Source organism: Fundulus heteroclitus, chromosome 17 (genome assembly GCF_011125445.2).
Source record: "Fundulus heteroclitus isolate FHET01 chromosome 17, MU-UCD_Fhet_4.1, whole genome shotgun sequence".
In the NCBI taxonomy this organism is placed as follows: Eukaryota; Metazoa; Chordata; class Actinopteri; order Cyprinodontiformes; family Fundulidae; genus Fundulus; species Fundulus heteroclitus.
Genome location: NC_046377.1, coordinates 18,747,539 through 18,766,153, shown reverse-complemented (window position 1 = coordinate 18,766,153; position 18,615 = coordinate 18,747,539). Strand labels below are relative to the sequence as shown.

The following is an 18,615-nucleotide window of genomic DNA, read 5'->3' as shown; positions in this document are numbered from 1 at the left end:
TTGAACAAAAATAGATGAATAAACTGTTGGCCAGTTTCGCTTTTGGACAGCCCTGCGACAGACTGGCGACCTGTCCAGGGTGTACCCCGCCTCTCGCCCGGTGAACGCTGGAGATAGGCACCAGCAACCCCCGCGACCCCATGAGGGATAAAGCGGTTTGGAAAATGGATGGATAGATGGCACAGACACCATCAGTGCATCGTACACCAGTCATTTGACTAATTACCGGTCATAACCAGAGTTAACTTTTTTAGGTCCTGAGATTAATATCTATGAGGGAAGCTGCAAGAAGCTCTGCTGTTCAGGATTACGGGATGTGATTTTCAGCTCTTGATGGGATATTGTTTCCCTCGGAGCGATTCATGGAGGTCATGTGTGCGAGTCTGTGACAAAGTGTCTTTCTTGCTGCTGACTCAAAGATATTTAAAGTTTTATCTACAAATTAGTGAAGATTTTCACTTCAGGCGACACTATGTGGTGCTTCCTTGTACATTTGTCATGTTCAGGCCACCTGTTAGTAGAAAAAGCAGCACCACATGTTTGAAACATAATTTTATATATGCCTTATGTTTCACACATCAGATGACGTCCTCATAGCAGTGAGAAACTTTAGGATTTATAAAGCAAAACTAAAACCCCACCAACTTCAGATCTGTGTTTTTTATTTTTGATAAAGTCATTTTGCAATCCCCTAATTATGTTTTTTTGTCTGCTGCTGCAAACTGATTGGATTTGTTCCTTGAACAACTCTGCCCTCTGGTGACCAAAAGAGGTAGCACAGTCAAAAGAAATCAAATAAAAATGAAGATAAATAACACATAAATAAAAAATAAATACATAAATATGCCTTTTTTGTCAGGCACAGACCGCTTCCAAGTTGGAACCAAGTTGTACCTGCACATATTAAGGAACAGATTTCACCCTGAATCTTTTGGCATTTTGTAACGAGCAGACATTTGTTCAGAATTTTTAACCAAATCAATGAAAAGTACAAAAGACAGATAACAAAGTTTAACAGAAAGTGATCAAATGTGCCATTCCCAAAGCTAATATGACGTAACTTGACTTGCACCCGACAAGCAACTAAAAAATGCTGCACCTGTCAGGTTCTGGATCCGTTTTTTTCTGGATTATTCTCTTTGCTTTCAGATATTTTATATTGGCTGTAGGTCGCTCCTCAGGCCTGATACTTCTTCCCAGGTTTTCACCCGCAAGCCACACAATCTGGTGTGATGCTCAGCTATGGAAAAATTCAAAGGAAAACTAAAAACATGCTAATCCTCAGAGGTAAACGATCAAGCAATCAAATGTAGCTTTTGCACCATTCTAAAATTAGGTCATTTTTTAATGAACAGATGCTTTGGAGAGGGATCAAATAACCTTTTTTTGTCACAGTTGTGAATGTATTCCACATTTAATGTTCGGTTAAAGAGTTTAAAGCAACATTTAATTTAAAATTAGCTGTTTAAAAGAATAATTAATTATATCATCGTCTTATTGCTGAAAAGGGTTTTATAAATAAACCTGCCTTTCCTTACCTAGAGGTCACAAGACAACGGTTCACATGCAAACTCCATGCAGAAAGACCCCAGGCTGGAATATGAACCCAAGACCTGATTGCTGTAAAGAAACAGTGCCACTCACTGTGCCACCTGATCAGAGCATTCAAGGTCGTGTTCATTGTTCTAAGCGTCTTATATGTAAGAGGCGCCCCCCGACTGTTTTGGTCGAGTCGGGGGGGAAAGGAAAGGAGATTGGCTTTCTAGTGGAGCTGTACTTCAAAGTTAATGAACAAATTGTGACCACTGTAGCATCCAGTTGATGTTATGTTTGGTATCACAGTATGTGTTGTTAATCAGCAAACAGAAGACATGTAAAATTATTCCTGACACGGTATTTCTGTTTGATAGATCTTGTCCCAGGAAAAAAAAAAAAAAAAACGCTGTAACATCTAGTTTGACGTGTTGTAATTTGCCCCTCATCGTCAGTGGTGGGCTGAAGCCGTTTATAAAAAGCGGACACAACCTAATTCATAATACCGTGTGTTTCCGCTTTAACATCAGTGACATCTGGAACCTGAGGCACCTTATTTTCTCAGATTATGAAGCTGCACAGTCTTTTTGGGCAAAAAGCCTCCAGCTCCTGTTATTTCCCGGCCTTAAGATCTCTTTTAAAGTGGCTCAATTGTATTGAGGTTAGGAGACTGAGCTGGCCACTCCAGAACCGTAGCTTTTTTCCTGCTGTAGTCAAAAACAGGTCGAGTCGGCGTTGGTGTTTTGGATCATTGCCACGAATCTTCCATGTGCAGCCCCTCAGCAGGATGAATGCAAATTTTCCTGAAGTGTTTTCTCCTAACAAGCTGCTTTCAACTTGCTCTCGATTCTCGCCATCTTCCCTATGCCTTGGCAGCTGACAAAATAGGAGCGACATGCCTCCAAGTTAAGCAACAGCAATAATGCACCTTTCATTATAGGCCTTGCTGACTTCTCTTTAGTTGCACCGTGTATCGTTTTGACCATACAGTCACATTTTGCTCTCATCCCTCCAAACAACTTGGTTTTAGACATTCTGAGGCCTGACTCTGGGCATGTAAATGACTTTTCTGTCGTCCTTATTGTGCATCTTCAAAGAGCTGCGCCACTTTTTCTCTGATAGTCCTGCATGTCAGCTAAAGAAATTTTGTTTTTGCTTTTTGCCATTCCAAAGGGTTTTGGTATTTTGATTTTATTCTTCTATTGGAGGTGTAAAAGACAATGTATGCTGACATCAGGAAAGACAAGTTTTTTTTTAATTTTCTGTTAGTGTAGTATTTTTTAGGCCCTCCCCACCTTGAATTAATTGCCTAGAAGTAGGAGCTAGCGTCAGGAGAGACCCTCGAAAAATGTCACTCGATCTTGATTTATTGAGGCACAAAGATGTTTAATGATTGAAATATGACAGCTTTATTAAATCCTACATGGCACGTATGAAAGCCACTTTAAATCTTTCTTTTTTTTTTCGCTCTACAGAGCAGATAATTGTGCTGTCAGATGTGCCCAGCAGATGGCGGTGTAGGACAGCGCATCTGCTCAGCCATCACGCATAAATAACCTTCATTTATTGAATTCCCCAAGCTGCTCCTCAAGTCTTTATCCAACAGATCCGTTGATCTCGGCCAAGGGAAACGGGAGTCGATGATAATTCCTCACAGCAATTCTCCTGATACTTCCAGCTGCAGAGAATGAATTGCCTCTCCGCCGCCGTGCCATAAATCACAGGTCATTTGTGTCAGGAAGCTCTTTGTGACTTCATAACAATAATTATCAGGTTAAAAGCTACAGCCGCTGTCAATAAAGCAAACGGAGACGGATGACTCTCTGCTCGGGATCAGAATGAGATTGGTAATTAATTAATGTTGATTACCTGTAGGAGTCTGGTGGCTGCAGGGACAGGACCGGGGAGATGGTGCTCAGGGTTCTTCTCCATCCCTCAGCTCTGATGTGAGGATCTGGACGTTAGAGGATGCAGATTTTATCCCTTCTCTCGCTTTTTAACGAAGCGCTGGTGTGAGACTTTTGTTTTATCTGTGCATAACCTATGGTGTGAATTTCTGCTCATCCCGTACTCATGAAAGCCGTTTTTATTCCTGTCCTCATCAAGCATTCCCCTCTAAATATTACACGAGCTCAGTTTAAACCTCTCCCCCCCCCCCCTTCCCTCCCCTATCATTTTCAGAACTTTAACCTCGTTTTCTTTGCGCCTTTATTGCATTACTTAACGAGTTTCAGAGGCACAACTTGTGCAGAAATGGTATTTCGTGTCCCAAAAGCGAGGGTTTGCCAATATGTGCGCGCAGCAGCGGCGGCGGCAGCAGCAGGATTCTCCACCAGGCTGGGGGCGGTAATGAAGGAGTTATGAGATTGTTTCCTTTCCCCTGCGCGGCTGGAGAAGACTGATGAGCTTGAACTTGCAAATAAAGTAAAAACAATCAGGGGAACGGGTGGGAGGGAGGAAGACGCACATCCAGCAAATAAAAAGGAAAGGTGCTCGTAAAGGCTTTGAAAGATTGATCGTGTCAATATGGAGGTCATCTGTGTGGTGCGCTTTTTGTTCCTCTGCAGCTTTCAGCGAGTCACAGAAAGCTCTTAAATGCGTTTGCGTCCCTCAGTTTGAACCCCCGTTAAACCGGGATTTATGAGTCGCACAGCATTAAAATGTGTTTTCAGAGAAGATATCGAGAAGTTTCCAGTGATGTTTTCAGCCCACACTAGAAGGTGTTCAGTCTTAGATTAGAAGACTTTATTAAAATAAATATATACATGAAAACATTCAAACACTTCAGACAATGACTTTCTTCCAATGATAAACTAATAACATCATGTGTTAATGACTATTATTATGAAAATAAAAAGGTTTAATCAATTAAAACAATACAAGAAATCTTTTTAGGACTTTGTTTTCAGTTGTTAAATGTCTAAGTTCACGTTCACAGGAAATAAACAAGCAAAATAATTCATAAACTTCTATTCTAAAGGGAAATGTTGAAATGAAATCACCATAAAATACGGGAAAAAAAACACACCATTTTGTGCAGTTTTGAAACCATAAACTAAAACTCTTTAGAGCAGTTTCTCAGCACTTAAATTACTCTATTTAATTTTGTAGACTTTGTACATTAAATGTAAATCATAAAAGTCTGGGGAAGTTTTCCAATAGATTAATAAAATATTTTGCAAAGTACTGTTTGAGAAGAGGAGAATTTTTGGTTTTGTTTACATACTTGTGCCTCTTCTCCTGGAAAAAGAATCTAATTAAATCCAATTAATGTATTGTCACTTTATCGCAAAGCAAACGGTTCACAACAAACCTAGATGTTGTTCCGCTGTGATCATACAACAAATAAAAACGTTAAACAGAACAAAACCTATAAAAGCACACGTAAAATCAAACTTGAGGGAGCAGCAGACGTACATAAGGGTCTTGATCTTAACAGCGGCTCAGCACCTTTTCAGATCCCCTCACTATCCCCTGCAGGGCTCACCTGGGCTCACCTGACTGATCTGCTGGAATGACGTATGGTGACATCCTGCGCTCTACAGCCTGGTTGAACGATGCGAGGATGCTGGTAGGGAGTTTAGCTGGATTCAGTCTCTAGTATCTAAGCACTATTACGCGTCCCCATCTGGAGAAGTGATGTGTTATTGTTCATTATTTTTGCTCAGGACAGCAGGTGGGAGGTATCATCCACCCACTCAGAGCTCTAAGCACTGGCAGCACTGTGTTGGTGCATGCTTAAAGGCTCATTAAAGCTTTACAATGGCCCCAGTTAACCTGTCAACCAACTTGTCACCACTCTGGATGTTCCCTGAACAGCTGCAGAAAGGGCTTTTGGGCATCGAGAGCTTCGCCGAGGGATGAACTTAAATTTGATTTCTCTTTGTTTAAATATGTAAAATGTGTCAGAATAGCCTGAGTGGCTGCAGCTCAGTGTCTCTCATATCCCTAAAGGCAATGTGAGCTGCCCTCTGACGTCTCTGTGCAGCCTTATTCAGGGAGAATCAAAGGTTACAATGTGCTTTTTGGCCAGATATTTAACCGCATTAGAGTCTGTGTTTGTTCCAAGGGTTTATTTATTAAAATAATTTATTATCCACCAGTTTGAAATAGTACATAAAGTTGTGTATGTAGTTTCCAGTCATATTTGGGTCAACAAAAGTAGCGAAGAGCAACTTCCATGCCTGAATATTAATTGAACCTAGAGGAAATATATATATTTTTTACTTTTTTTTACATATTTTTGAAGACAGAAGGTGTGTTATTAAGTATGTAAAAAATGTTGACTTCTAAATGTATGCTCTTAACCCTTTTCTCATAATTTCTACCTTCTTAATAAATCACATCAAATTTGATACTGAAATGCATTTTGCTAGTTAAAGCTTTTTAGAAAGATGTATTTTGGGTGAAAATTGGTTGTTTGACATTGACACAGCTTTTTAGGCAGCCATTAGAAACCTTGCAGAAGTGCATTTAGCTTTAGTAATGGTCAGACATTCTTTTGGCAGGTTTAACTAACACTCAGCATGTGTAGCTGCAATATACCTGTCCCAATAAATGCCATAATCATTGCTTTCATTTCATTTTCACATCTGACGTCCACCCACATCGCACCACATGGCAGATGTTCCTTGCAATATCATCTAAATGTCAGTTTAATTTCGATACAGATAAGGTCAATTGGGCCTTCTATTGTCATTGTTTGTGTGGTTAGCAAGTGATTTGTGTTCCCAGAAAAGAACTCATGACATTTAGACTCGACTAAAAATAACAAGAGTGTGAATCGACATCAGTGCTCTGCATCGCATGACTCAGTCAATATGTGAGGCGTTTCTCAGTTTTGTCTGATCGCCTAGAAGTATGACGAATACCAGCAAAAAGTAGACATTCAGTCTTTTCTTTCTGCTTGTTACCTGTGATTTGATTGGGTTTAAATGTTTTGAATGGTGCACATCCTAATTCCAAAGCTCTGTTTAGCCATCTACCCATTACGCAATTATTCATGCCACCTTAACCTTTCCAAATGTTGTCATGTTACAACCACAGGCATAAATACCAGGGGAACCTGTTAAAGGGAGCAAAAGACTTGAGGCTGAGTTTGAGGTTCACCTTCCAGGAGGGCAGCGGCTCTAAACATGTAACTACAGCTACAATGACATGGCTTAGATGAAAACATATTCCTGAGAATGGACCAGTCAAAGTCCAGGTGTAAGTCAGATAATGGCAAGAGTTGGAAACGTTGTGTTTACAGATGCTGCATCCAACATGACTGAGATGAGCTATTTTACCACAAAGAATGGGCCAAACATTAGTATCAAGATGTACAAAGTTCAATTCTAGTTAAAATCACCCCTCTCTTTTCATATGATTATGGTTTAAAAATTGGAAACCTGTACAATTTGTCTTTCCTTTCTTTAATACCTCTTCAAATGCACTCATAAAAGTTTTAAGTTTGTGGTCGTAGCATAACAAATCTCTAAAATGCACGTTAGTCAGGGCACATACCAGCTATGTTCATAAAACTTTATTCATACCCATATTGCGATTAAGCTTAATTTTTAGGTAAATGAGCCAATTTATAGGCATCCACTCTGCAGCAGAGCCTCAGATTCTTCCTCTGCGCAGAAAATAGCTCGACTTCCTCCAGATGCTGCAAGTCAGCGTCTGCTCATGAATAACTACATTCAAAAAAAGTGATTGACAGTCTATTCTCTCCGCTCAGCATGTTTCTTTAGAACTGCTAAGAGATACAGCACGCTCGATTTTGAGAGTCAAAAGCCGCCCGCTTCCAGGGCCATGTAATTTTACTCAGACATGATTGAAAACCTGCTATAACGCTCTCACTCTGGAACTCACGGTGAGTCAGCCCGTTTCCCATTAGATTGGGCCGTGGACGACTGTTTGCGGCTGCTTTGGCTTTGTCATCTGATGTATAAGTGAACAACTATCTCAATGGGTTGTCTTAGAAATCTAAACATAAGCTAACAAACCAAATCTAACTTTATGAGGAGCAATAATGCCAATTTACAGCAAACACAATATGTTTGATCTTTATTTGCCAGAATTTTTAGTCAAAAACTTGTTTAGTTGTGAGACACTAAAACACAGCAGTTTAGTCCCCCTGAGAAACATTTAACACTAGCGACTTGGCTCTTTCTTCTTTGGTATTTGAACTAATTTAAGGCTTCTTTAGACCAGCACGCCTGATGAAGCCTTAAATGACCTTAAACACTAAAATCTAGCAGCGAGTTTGATTCCCTGTAGCCCGTTTTGAAGCAATTTTCAATCCTGTCAAAAGCCTTTCTCCATCTAAGCCGTATAGGAAAGGAAGATTGTTTACAAATGACAGCCGACTGTCAAACTCGGTTCTTTGAGCCCAGCTTTCAATGGGTGCATGTCACAGGCGGTTCGAGCTTGTTTCGGAGCTTTGATGGAAACAACTTGACTGTTGCAGCCGGATTTTCCCAGAGGGCGGCAAGCAAAACCATAAGTTTCAGTCAGCTACTGAAATGCATAAATATTTAGCTTTCTTTTATGGTGCAGAGGTTATATTCAAACAGGGAATTGAGTCAGATGTATACAAATGTTTCTTTGGAAGAGGTAACTTACAGCTGACGTTAAAGCTACCATAGCAGTGTAAAACATCCGCTTGTCACAAAATGCAACATTAGATGTCTAAGTACGACTAAATTGGCAAAAAGGATAAATTCAGCACCGCAAATGCAAAGATGAATGACTTAATATAGGCAGGTTTGAGATTCTTAATGTACAATCATCTTGCGTGAAAATAAACAGCTTTATAGTGTCACAGCATTAAAAAAAAAAATGTTCACCATGATCAAACAGTCAGAGAAAACTTTGGACTTTGGGCATCTTTTTAAAGCGATTTTATATCACAACAACTGTATATATAAGAACTATCAGTTTTCTAACTATAGCTTTTTAGAACACTGGTATACCTGGCTTTGACACTAGAACCCATGACCAAACACAACAACAAAGTATGTACAGTAATTCCCAAGCATGCAGACGTATGTTTTTTTTTCTTCCAGTTTTTAGTAGGGAGGTTTAATTCTGGCATTATTTTCCTGTTGTATTTGGAAGAATACAATCTATTTGCCTGTCTCTGGTTTGTGTTTCATGTGTTTTTTTCTCATTTTAATCACATTTAATGGGCTTCTTTATTTCTCAATGCATCTTTTAATCCTTTATACCCTGTTGATAGGGATCATTCCCTATAGACTCTGAGTCAATTCACCTCTTTGCTTATTTAAAACCACATTTCATCCCCAATCTTATTTATTTATGTATCAGCAAATAGAGGACATCTTGTAAAAATAATATAAATATATACATATATAACTCTCTCTCTCGCGTCTCGTCTCTCCTCGCTCTCTCTCGCCTCGCTCTCTCTCTCTCTGGAGGAATTAAAGCTGAGATTTTTACTCTCTGATTGTTAGCTATACTCATTTATATTGAGCTCTTTATATTTTTAAATACCCACGTAAGATTCATCGTTGTTTATGTCTTATAGTTGCTTGCTAAAATATGAGATGACTACCACAAAGAGATGGGCAGAAAACAAATCTCTTCTGAAGTGCGGCTTTTTTAGCCACGATGTTGTTTCCATGCAACACGCTCCGTTTCTCATTTTAGTCAAATTCGAGCACAATATTCATTCTGTGCATTTAGCTCCTAAAAATGCCTGACATTGGAACATTACACATGTTTAAGGGAGTTCAGATATATTTTGGAAACAGTTGTCCATGTGTGCTACAAGGTTTCCCGCATATTTCTCACATCTTTGTTTTAACACTGCGGCTAAGCTGGCTTGATTAGTGGTAGCGCTTAGGGAGTATACTCAAATTAATGCACCACTCACAAAAGCAAAGTCAAAGTTTGAGTTTAGTCAGCTTAAATAGCCACAGGTGACTGTTAATGTTCTCCAAAACCATTCTATAAATACAGGAAACCACATGCATGTTATTTGAGAAACTGCTAAAGTGTTGGATAAAAGTAATGATGTTAGATCACTTGTTTCTGTCTGTAGCTTTACAGTTACCATCCATCTGAAAAAGCCATGCTCATTCTTTTTTTTTCTCCTCCAGTACTTTATTGCCTTGGATAGGATTTTATTGACCCCTCCGCAAATTTTGTGCGCTCGGACTGCATCCTTGACAATACCGGCCCAATGTTTCAGCTGTGACAGAAGCGGGGTTACGTCCATTACAGCTGTCTGCCCGCACGTCCCTTCTGACACGATCAATATGCATCTGCTGCTCTGCTTCAGACATCTGTTGCAAGAAGCCTATACTTCGGGGAAAGGCATGAGAACCATTACCGACAACTCTACATATAGTGGAAGGTTTTTTTTTTTTTTTTTGCTTTATTGCAATGAGCAAAGCTGACTAGAGCAATGAGACTTGGTGTAATTGCAGGAAAATAGCTTGAGAGTGCTTCAGGAAATCACACACACACACATATATATATATATATATATATATATATATATATATATATATATATATATATATATATATATATATATTATTTAATGCATTACAAATGTAGTGAGTTTTACTTGAAATTACAACATGCACTTCCAAATAAGTTAGAACATCAATTAAATATTTATTAATTTTAATTATTTATCTTTAATATTATATAGATTCATTACACATATGATATTTTCCAATTTTTTAGCCTCTTTCACAAAACATTTTTGTTGTATACCTATAAAGTTGAGCAGCCTCTGCGCTGCCTCCGGCCAATTCACAAATAACAAATGGAGACTGCCGATATCCCAAATCACTCGGTGTACAGCGGCAATCTGTGATGACAGGGGATGTCGCGCTGCATCGACTTCAACATTGCATATGCAGCACAAGAGAATAAACGTAACAGAAATACTGTATACTGATTGTCCCTCAATAGGGAAATCCAAGTGTTACAGCAGCAAAGTGAGTAGTAACGGTAATAATAGGATGGACTGTGCAGTAAGTTCAACTGCAAAACGTAAGAATAAGGAAACAGTTTTTAAAATAGTGTGTACAGATTTGAAGAAATGTGCCCTTGAAAACGATAATTGAAAAATGCACAAACTGTACTTTATGTATTTCTGGAATACATAATAACATACTACTTTTAACAGATTATTATAAGATTGCTGATTTGACAACCTTCCCAATGACGGAGGATTTGATAGTTTGCAGCAGGACGTCGCTCTACACAAGGAGAATAAACCACAAGGTCATTAATAAAGAAGCTGACTTTTCATATGTGTGTTTCCTTGGCTCAACTCAACTCATTTCGTTTCAACGCTATACAGTTCGGGTTGTTTTCCATATTTGATGGGTCAGTGTGACTAGAAAAGCGTTATATAAATTCAGTCCATTTACCATTTAATATTATAGCTGGTCAGGTTCTGTCAGAGGGGACAGGGGTGACAGCGTAGAAATAGAGTACAGGCATGGAGGGAAGTGGAGAAAAAAGATGGATGCAGTGGAGGGGAGAGGAAAGTAAAGGCTAGGTGAAAAGGGTAAATAATCCTCCACTTAGTTTCTGCTCTATTTTCTGTTAGCACTTTGTTGAGTTTGGGGATAATAGAAAAACAACTCAAGGTTATGAAAGATTTTTGCTCCGCTCCAAAATACATGGCTTCCACTTTCCATTTGTTAAAAGCGACACCAAAAAAGCTAAGGGTGACAAAAGATGATAAAATTCTGTCGCCTGATAAACGGTGATGTAGATTTTGCATATGAATAATTGAAGATGTCATATTGAAATGTCTTATAACATATGACAAGGATTTTTCTGTTGCATTCACAAGGGGGAAAGAAGGCCTCCAAATGAGCTTACCTCATAATTGTTAGAAAACAGAACATGCATTGAGGGCTGTGGAGGTAGCTGCTAAGCCAAGTTATTGTGCTTTCTTGCACGACCACGTTGCAACAGCTAAGTCCTCATTACTCATGCACAAAGTGTTGCTCTTTTCTCTGCCTCGTTTGCAGCCCATTTGCAGCTTGAGTGGTTTCTTGACCAAGAAGGCTTCAAGCAAAAATGCTCCGACAAACACTTACACACAACACAGAAGAAATTAACATGTGATCCAGATAAACAGAATTTCCTGAGGTTACCACGGCCTACTCTCACGGTTCTGAGTCACTGCAGAGGGCTTTTACCCATGCACTTATTAAAAAAAGGTGGTGTCTTTCTTTTACAATACGCCTATAAATCAGCACAAATTTAGATTATTTTGTTTTGACAAATATCCAACTCCTGCACATATGTCTTTCAATCAAAAATCCAATTGTTTTAGTTCTTTGATACAAGGCTTGGGATGGAGGAATTGATGCATAATGCTGCATCTATGGTGTCAGTCTGTCGTTGCGAAATGTACTTTATTATCCGTGATGCTGTGGCAGCTCTGGGAATATAATAGACAAAGCGGGGCGAGCCAGAGGAAACGCTGAGAGGATTGAGCCTCCAACCAATGAGTGATCAGCACCAAGCCACGCCCACTGTACATCTGTATAATTGCGTCACCGACCGGTTCACTGTAAGCACAAAGATCCTTATGCGGCTGATGTGCAGGAGGGCTTAACAGAGTATTTTGGTATAGACTGTGCACATTCAACCCTATAAAGCTTTCAAAACACAAAAGGTTGTTTTTCTTGCTGTCATGTTTTTAGATAATAAGATCTGAATGTTTTTTTTTTCAGCATTCTAAAGTTAACTATGACACCTGTGAGATTCACAAAGACAATCAGACAGAAAAAAAACTAATGTTGATTTTATTTTTGCAAAAACTTTGCCTCTGAACCTCACAAGTTTTGTCAGACTTTATCTTACATCGGTATTTTCTAAAAACCTCCACTGCAGTGGAGGTTTTGCACATAAATGACCCTTAAATTATAAAGATGAACACATCAGACTATTGCAGCTGATGTTGGAGCTCATGTTTTGGCTAACCTTTACTGCCAGCAGATTTTTAGCCAATTCTTATTATCTTAGTTTTTATATGGCAAGATAAAAATATGTAATCAGAATACGCCTCTGCCCCTAGTGTTAATAATGTCAAAGCACTGTAATTATTTATACTAGGAGCAGAGGCGAAAACGCTGTTTGTGTGTATCTGCACATGTGGCATTGTGTGTGTTAGAGGACTTGCCTTCAATAGGATTTTACTATTTTAAAACAAAGACTAGATTGTTGCACGGTTGAAATGTTAAGCATTCTGTAGCACCTTATAATAGCGATTAGCATAGTGATCACAGCTAGCTTCACTAAAACACCAGTCTCCGTGTTTATTTGTTTGGGAATAGAGATCCTCCCCCCTATTCTGAGATTCAGAAAATATTTTAACAGAGTAACTTTGCTCTGATTAGCGTTCCTGTTCTCCTCAAAGTCCTCCTAACCCTAATTAACAGCAGAACTCTAACAGAGTTTCCTTTTAAATAGTTTCTTTCTGACATGGTGAAAAATATGATTGTTTTGAGTCTTCTTCCCTCAGTTACAGCTTCCACACACAAGAGTGGTGCTGGTACCAGTAGTTATTTGTACTTAGGTCCTGATAGGGCTTTTGAGTTTCCAGCTAGCCGTCACTGGTCAGGACTGTTCAGGCTGATAATCATCCAATTTCAGTCGCCAGGTGATTTCTTGTACCAAGCTATCAGTTCAATCGGTTTTTAAAGCAGTACATAAATCACTGCTGTCAGGCTATTGCGCGGTTGCTCATTCATCAGACGTAAACCAACAAAAGGAAGGTTTTGTATCTAAATGGTCCCACATTTTGACCACTAACTGCAGTTTAAGTGTATATTTGTTGTCATAAAATATAATGTAATTGTTTTTTAGATTATTCTAAATGATTTAGTGGTTACCCTTAGACCACACACCCCTATTTTAGATTTGATTTGTCTGGGAATTCATTTGGATTTGCTAATGAAGCATCTTTTTCTCATGATTTAGAAAATGAATAATGATGTATACATTTAAATATGACAAATTGTATATGCCTCAAAACAAATTACAATAAAGGTATAGTAATGTCTACTTAAATATAAAGAAATACATTTGTCAAATTTGAAAGTGATCATTTTCAACAATTCTTCAGAAGAAAATTAAATTATTTCCTCACCTTCCCTCAATATTTTTTGTTTGTTTGCTAAAGTTTGTACTCCTACCTTACCCCCATTGTTTTTCTAACGTTGCAAGCAAAGTTCTGAGTCCCACATTTTCGGGCCAGCTGAAACTGAGCTAACTTCACTGCCCTCAGGATGCCTCCGAGTGTGCTGTCCTCAGATTTCATAAGCTCATCAAAACTTCCGTGTTAGACCCATCTGCTGCTTCTCTCCCGGTGTTCTCCTGGCGTCAACATATCCCAACATGGAGCGCTGCTGAGTGACTCCAAAAACCAGGACGATGATTTTTAACATCCTCTAGTGGTTCAAGCTGTTTGCTGAACTGATTTGACCTCATTACTTTACTTTGAGTTTCTGTAAATACAGAGTGGTGTTTGTGAAAAAGTCTGAATTTACTTTGGCTCAGGAGAGTAACCTGCAGCTACACCTTTTGCTAAACCTTCTCTGCTATAAATGCAGCTGCTGAATCCCCAGCATTGCTTTGAAGTCTACCAGAACTAAAACTCCTCCAAAGAGTGCGGGGTTAGCTTCACACTCAAACCCCTCAACCTGACAACACAAAAATCAAGCTGCACCATGAACTGAAAGGTTCTCCCCTTGAGTCGGAGCTGGATCAAATAATCAATTCTTACTTTATCGGCATTTAATGTGAACAAATGCAGCGGATTCCTCACATTCAAGACAACTTAATCGCCGCATGTCTCACAGGGATGCGAGTCTTTTAAAGTCAGACTGCTCATGGCCAGTGAGCTTCCCTGATTAGGCAGTGGCTTTTGACTAGAAGAGCGTCTTAACAGAAAATCAATGCAAACATTCAGGACGGATGCTTGCAAATAGCTTGTGCACAGTTTAAACTCACCAAAACTCACGTACAATTCACACACGAGCCAAACTGACACATTTCAGTCTGTTTTATGTCCATCTTTTATTCAACCCTTTGTATGTTTAGCAGAGTTTAATATTTGACCATCGCTTGACATCTGATCTACAAAAATCTTTATCGATCCCTTTGGAGTTTGTTGTTTTTTTATTTTATTTTTTAAGTTTGAAATAATTTTGCAATCAGGAAAGGCTCCAATCACAAGCTGGCTGAGGGCATGAGCAAACAGGCTGCTGCTTAAGGCCCTCCCTCATATGTGGGACCACTAGAACCGGATCACACGTGTGTGACTGATATCAGCAGTAATCAGAGAATGCGCCATTAGTGTTCAGTTGTTAGACTTTGTTTGGGATCATTCCCAGATCGAGGTTTTGGACCTGAGCGACTCAGCGGAGCGCAGCATTACTAGCCACCACCACCTGTTCTAGAGAACACCCCATTAAAGTGAATTTGTTCGTATTTACCTTGCAAATTACTTGAGTACTTCTCAAGCCAGTCCAAGCATCCTGCCACCACTGGTAGCTAGATGTGCCACAGATTCAGACTAGATTGTATTTTTTTTTTAAAGTAAGGATTTAAAACAGACAGGATTGTAAAAATAAGCATATGCTGAGAAAAACTAATCTGAATTGTCTTCTTTTTATACCTTTAAATGTTGGTATAAAATATATCTTGGTTTAAAATATATCTAATTTGAATAAGGGGTGGAAAAATGTTTTTAACTTGTTCTGTAACGACAGTTTTTACAGTGCGCAGACAAGGAACGCGTGTCTGATCCCCTGATTTGAGAACCCTGTGTGTTGTTAGCCGAGCGCGGCTGTGATGCTCTGACTGATTATTGGTGAAGCCGGAGGAAGAGGAGGAGGAGGAAGAGGAGGGGTGGCGATAATCCGCGCACAGACGGAGCCATCCGCGCCGCCAGCAGAGCAGCTTGCAGCGGGCGTGGGGAGAGCATGGCTCCGCTCGCTTCTCCTCTCCATTCTCATCGCTAGAAGCCCTTCGAGCTCAATCCCCTTCGTCTGAAGGGGGAGAAGCGTAGAGACCGAGGGATTTCCTCGCAGTCACCTTCATGGTCGGGGGTTTGAATCCCTGGGAGGAGCGTTGCGCGTCTCGCCGGAGCTCTCCACCGTTTGTAATGTCGGGAACGCAGAGTCGGGTCGGCGGCTGATCCGAGTTGTCTCGGGTCGTTTTCTGGGTTTCCTGTTTTTAACGATTTCTTCGTCGGCCCGATCCGGAGAAGTGAGGAGGATACGGATAAGTTTTGGATTGTTCTCTCCGGAAGGGAATTATGATTTTCTCTGACATGAGTGCGGGGACAAACTCCCCGAAGGTGCATCCGCCGAATGGGACGAGGTTCTACACCTTTCAGGCAAGTGATCTGCTCATCTCAGCGTCTGTGCGTCAAACGTGGTCCTCTGTGCGCTCATTTAGCTGTTCCTTTAAATGAAAGTTGTGGATTTAATGACATCATGTGAGACTTTGCAGAACAGGGACTGTTTTTTTTTTGGCTCCCCTGTTGTTGCGTGACGGATTGGACTTGATTATTTTTTTTTTCCCCCCCCCCCCCCCCCACACACACACACACACACACACACCCCTTTGACTTTGCGTTGCACCTTAAGGGCGTCTGTAGTGGTGCTGAAGCCGGAAATATTTATTGTTTTTAGGATTTACTGAGGGGGAAACCGGGAAATGATTGAGTGAGTGCTGGGTTATCGCTGCAGGCCACGCACAAATAGTTTTATTGTCTGTTATTTACAGATGTATTTGTATGATGGGAGAAAAAGAAATATATAACGTAGGTCCTAATTACCGTTTTGTAAATGAAATTCATTACAATGAAAATGACACCCACCCTTCAGCCATCGTTACTGCTGGCCTCGTTTTGCATTCTGTCCGGGTTTTCCTGTTTTCATAGGAAAATAAGGACACCCCATGCAGAGCCCCACATTGATTACTGTATAGACTTCCTGTGCATATTTTAGCTTTGCCCATGCAGAGCCAATGAATGCATGGCAATGAAGCTGTGTTGGGATATTGATTGTCTGCCTTACTCTGTGAGCAGGGCCTTTCTTTTTGTTTCATTGTGACGGTGAGGAAGGAAAGGTGTTCTCTGTATATACCAGTCAAGTATAACATGACCCAACTAATAGTGTTGGTCACCCTTGTTGCTGATCTGACCCACTGAGGAATGGCATCCACTAGAACCCTAAATGTGTGCTGTTGTATCTGTTCCAAGTAAAGTGCGAGGTGTGGCCTTCCTGGATTGAACATGTTTTTTTTTTTATTTTTTTTTATTTGGGGAATTTGGATCCTACTTCAAAAGTCATTGTTGTGCTTGTTTTAAAATGTGCATGAACTCATTTGTGGCAGATCATGTCATTTATCTGCAAGAGACCAGCACAGTCGGGGAATGACGTCTACGTGGTCTGCAGCGATGCTTGTGTAGATTGGCGTGTGTCAAAGTAATGTCTGCATGGATGGCAGAAGCCCGACGTTTCCCAGCAGAACGTAGGCCAAAGTATCATATCGCCACCGGCTTGCCGTCTTCCCATAATGCACCCTGGTTCAGTTTATTTCCAATACCCAGGTGAAGTTAAAGTAACATTGATTAATCAGACTCACTCCTTCCATTTGTCTGTGGTCCAGTTCTGATGCCCATGTGCCAGTAGTTGGTGCATTCAGCAGTGGACAGAGGTCAGCATGCACAAAACGGGTGCAATGAAGGAGAGGTAATCGGTGATCGTAAAGCTATTCCTGATTAGTGTATGCTTTACTCTCTATTCTAGTATGGAAGTGTTGTATGCTTCTGTCGACACTAATGTTTTTTTTTTTTTATAAAAGATTGATTGAAGCAGTGTTTTTGTTGAGGCTAGAGATGAGAGGTTTGTGAAAAACATACTGTCTGATCGCTTGTATAACAACTGCATCTGAGACGGAAAACAGCCCGTCTGCATCTGGATGTTCTTCTTTGACTATGTTTCGATGATTCTCTCTTTAAAGGCTGTTTTTGTTGAAGGCAAGTGAGGAACAGGGACATCCTGAATTCTGTGAAACTTTTCTGATATTTCTAAATCAAAGGCATCTTGCTTTATGGATTGCAGTTCCAGGAAATACCCCTAGAATGAATACCGGTGAAAGGTCCCTCATTGACTTTGTTTATGCTCAAGGTTGGCTATAAGGACTTGTCTTTAAAACATTTTCATTTTCTTTCCCGTAAGATAAGATAACATTTTCATTTCATTTCATTTCATTTCATTTCATTACTTGTTTAATGATTAGTCCTTTAATTAAATCATCACCATTCCCTGACGAGTTTGGAGTTATAATCTTGGTTACAATTTATTAAATCGCCCTACAGGTGTTGTCTGTTGAAGCCTCGTCTGCTCCATCACTAAGATAAACTGACATTTCTTCGATAGTCACCGCCAAGCTCAGTAAACGTGTCCCTTAAAGTGTTTGGGACACACATGCATCCTCATCTGATGTTTAATCTGAGGCAGTTAATGTAGTGCTAAGTTAGTGAAGTGCTGAAGCGTCTAAAACAAAAAATGTTTTGCTATTTCAATTGTTTTTTATTTGCTGCATAATTCGTTATACTTTTAATAGTTTTGATGTCCTCATTCCGTATCTGCAATGTAGAAAGTAAGGCAAGGCAAACTTATTTGTATAGCACATTTCAGTATAGAGACAATGCAAAGTGCTTTACATGATTACAAGTAGGAATACAACGTAGAAACAAAATAGAACATGGAAAAATATAAACTAAAATCAAACATTAAAAACAGTTGGACTACAAAGCGGAACTAATGATGTTTCAGTAAAAACAGTTTAACTACAACAATCAAAAGCAATCCTAAACAAACGTGTTTTTAATCTTGATTTAAAGGAGTAAAGTAACAAAAATAAGAAAAATCCATTGAAAAGGTTTGTCCAAAGGTTTGAACTCGGTTGTGTACAGTATTGATTTGCACTACAGCAGATCCAAGGTTGATCTAGTGATCTTAAACCATAAACGAAATTTACATTTTATACTTATTTGCAAATGACTGAAAAGAT

The 18,615-nt window shown here is 39.7% G+C and overlaps 1 protein-coding gene across 10 annotated transcripts in view; it reads left to right on the top strand.

The window, feature by feature from the left end:
- ppfia2 (PTPRF interacting protein alpha 2) overlaps positions 1-18,615 on the top strand; it is a 197,851-nt gene that overhangs the window by 55,554 nt on the left and 123,682 nt on the right. Inside the window, exon 1 of one of the 10 annotated variants that reach the window (XM_036149202.1) lies at positions 15,459-15,925. The exons of 8 other annotated variants lie outside the window; for them this stretch is intronic. In XM_036149202.1, coding sequence (XP_036005095.1) covers positions 15,845-15,925 — 81 coding nt within the window. In that variant the 5' untranslated portion in view covers positions 15,459-15,844. Of the gene's footprint in view, positions 1-15,458; positions 15,926-18,615 lie in introns of those variants that run through there. One more of the 10 variants, XM_036149204.1, reaches the window with a different exon arrangement.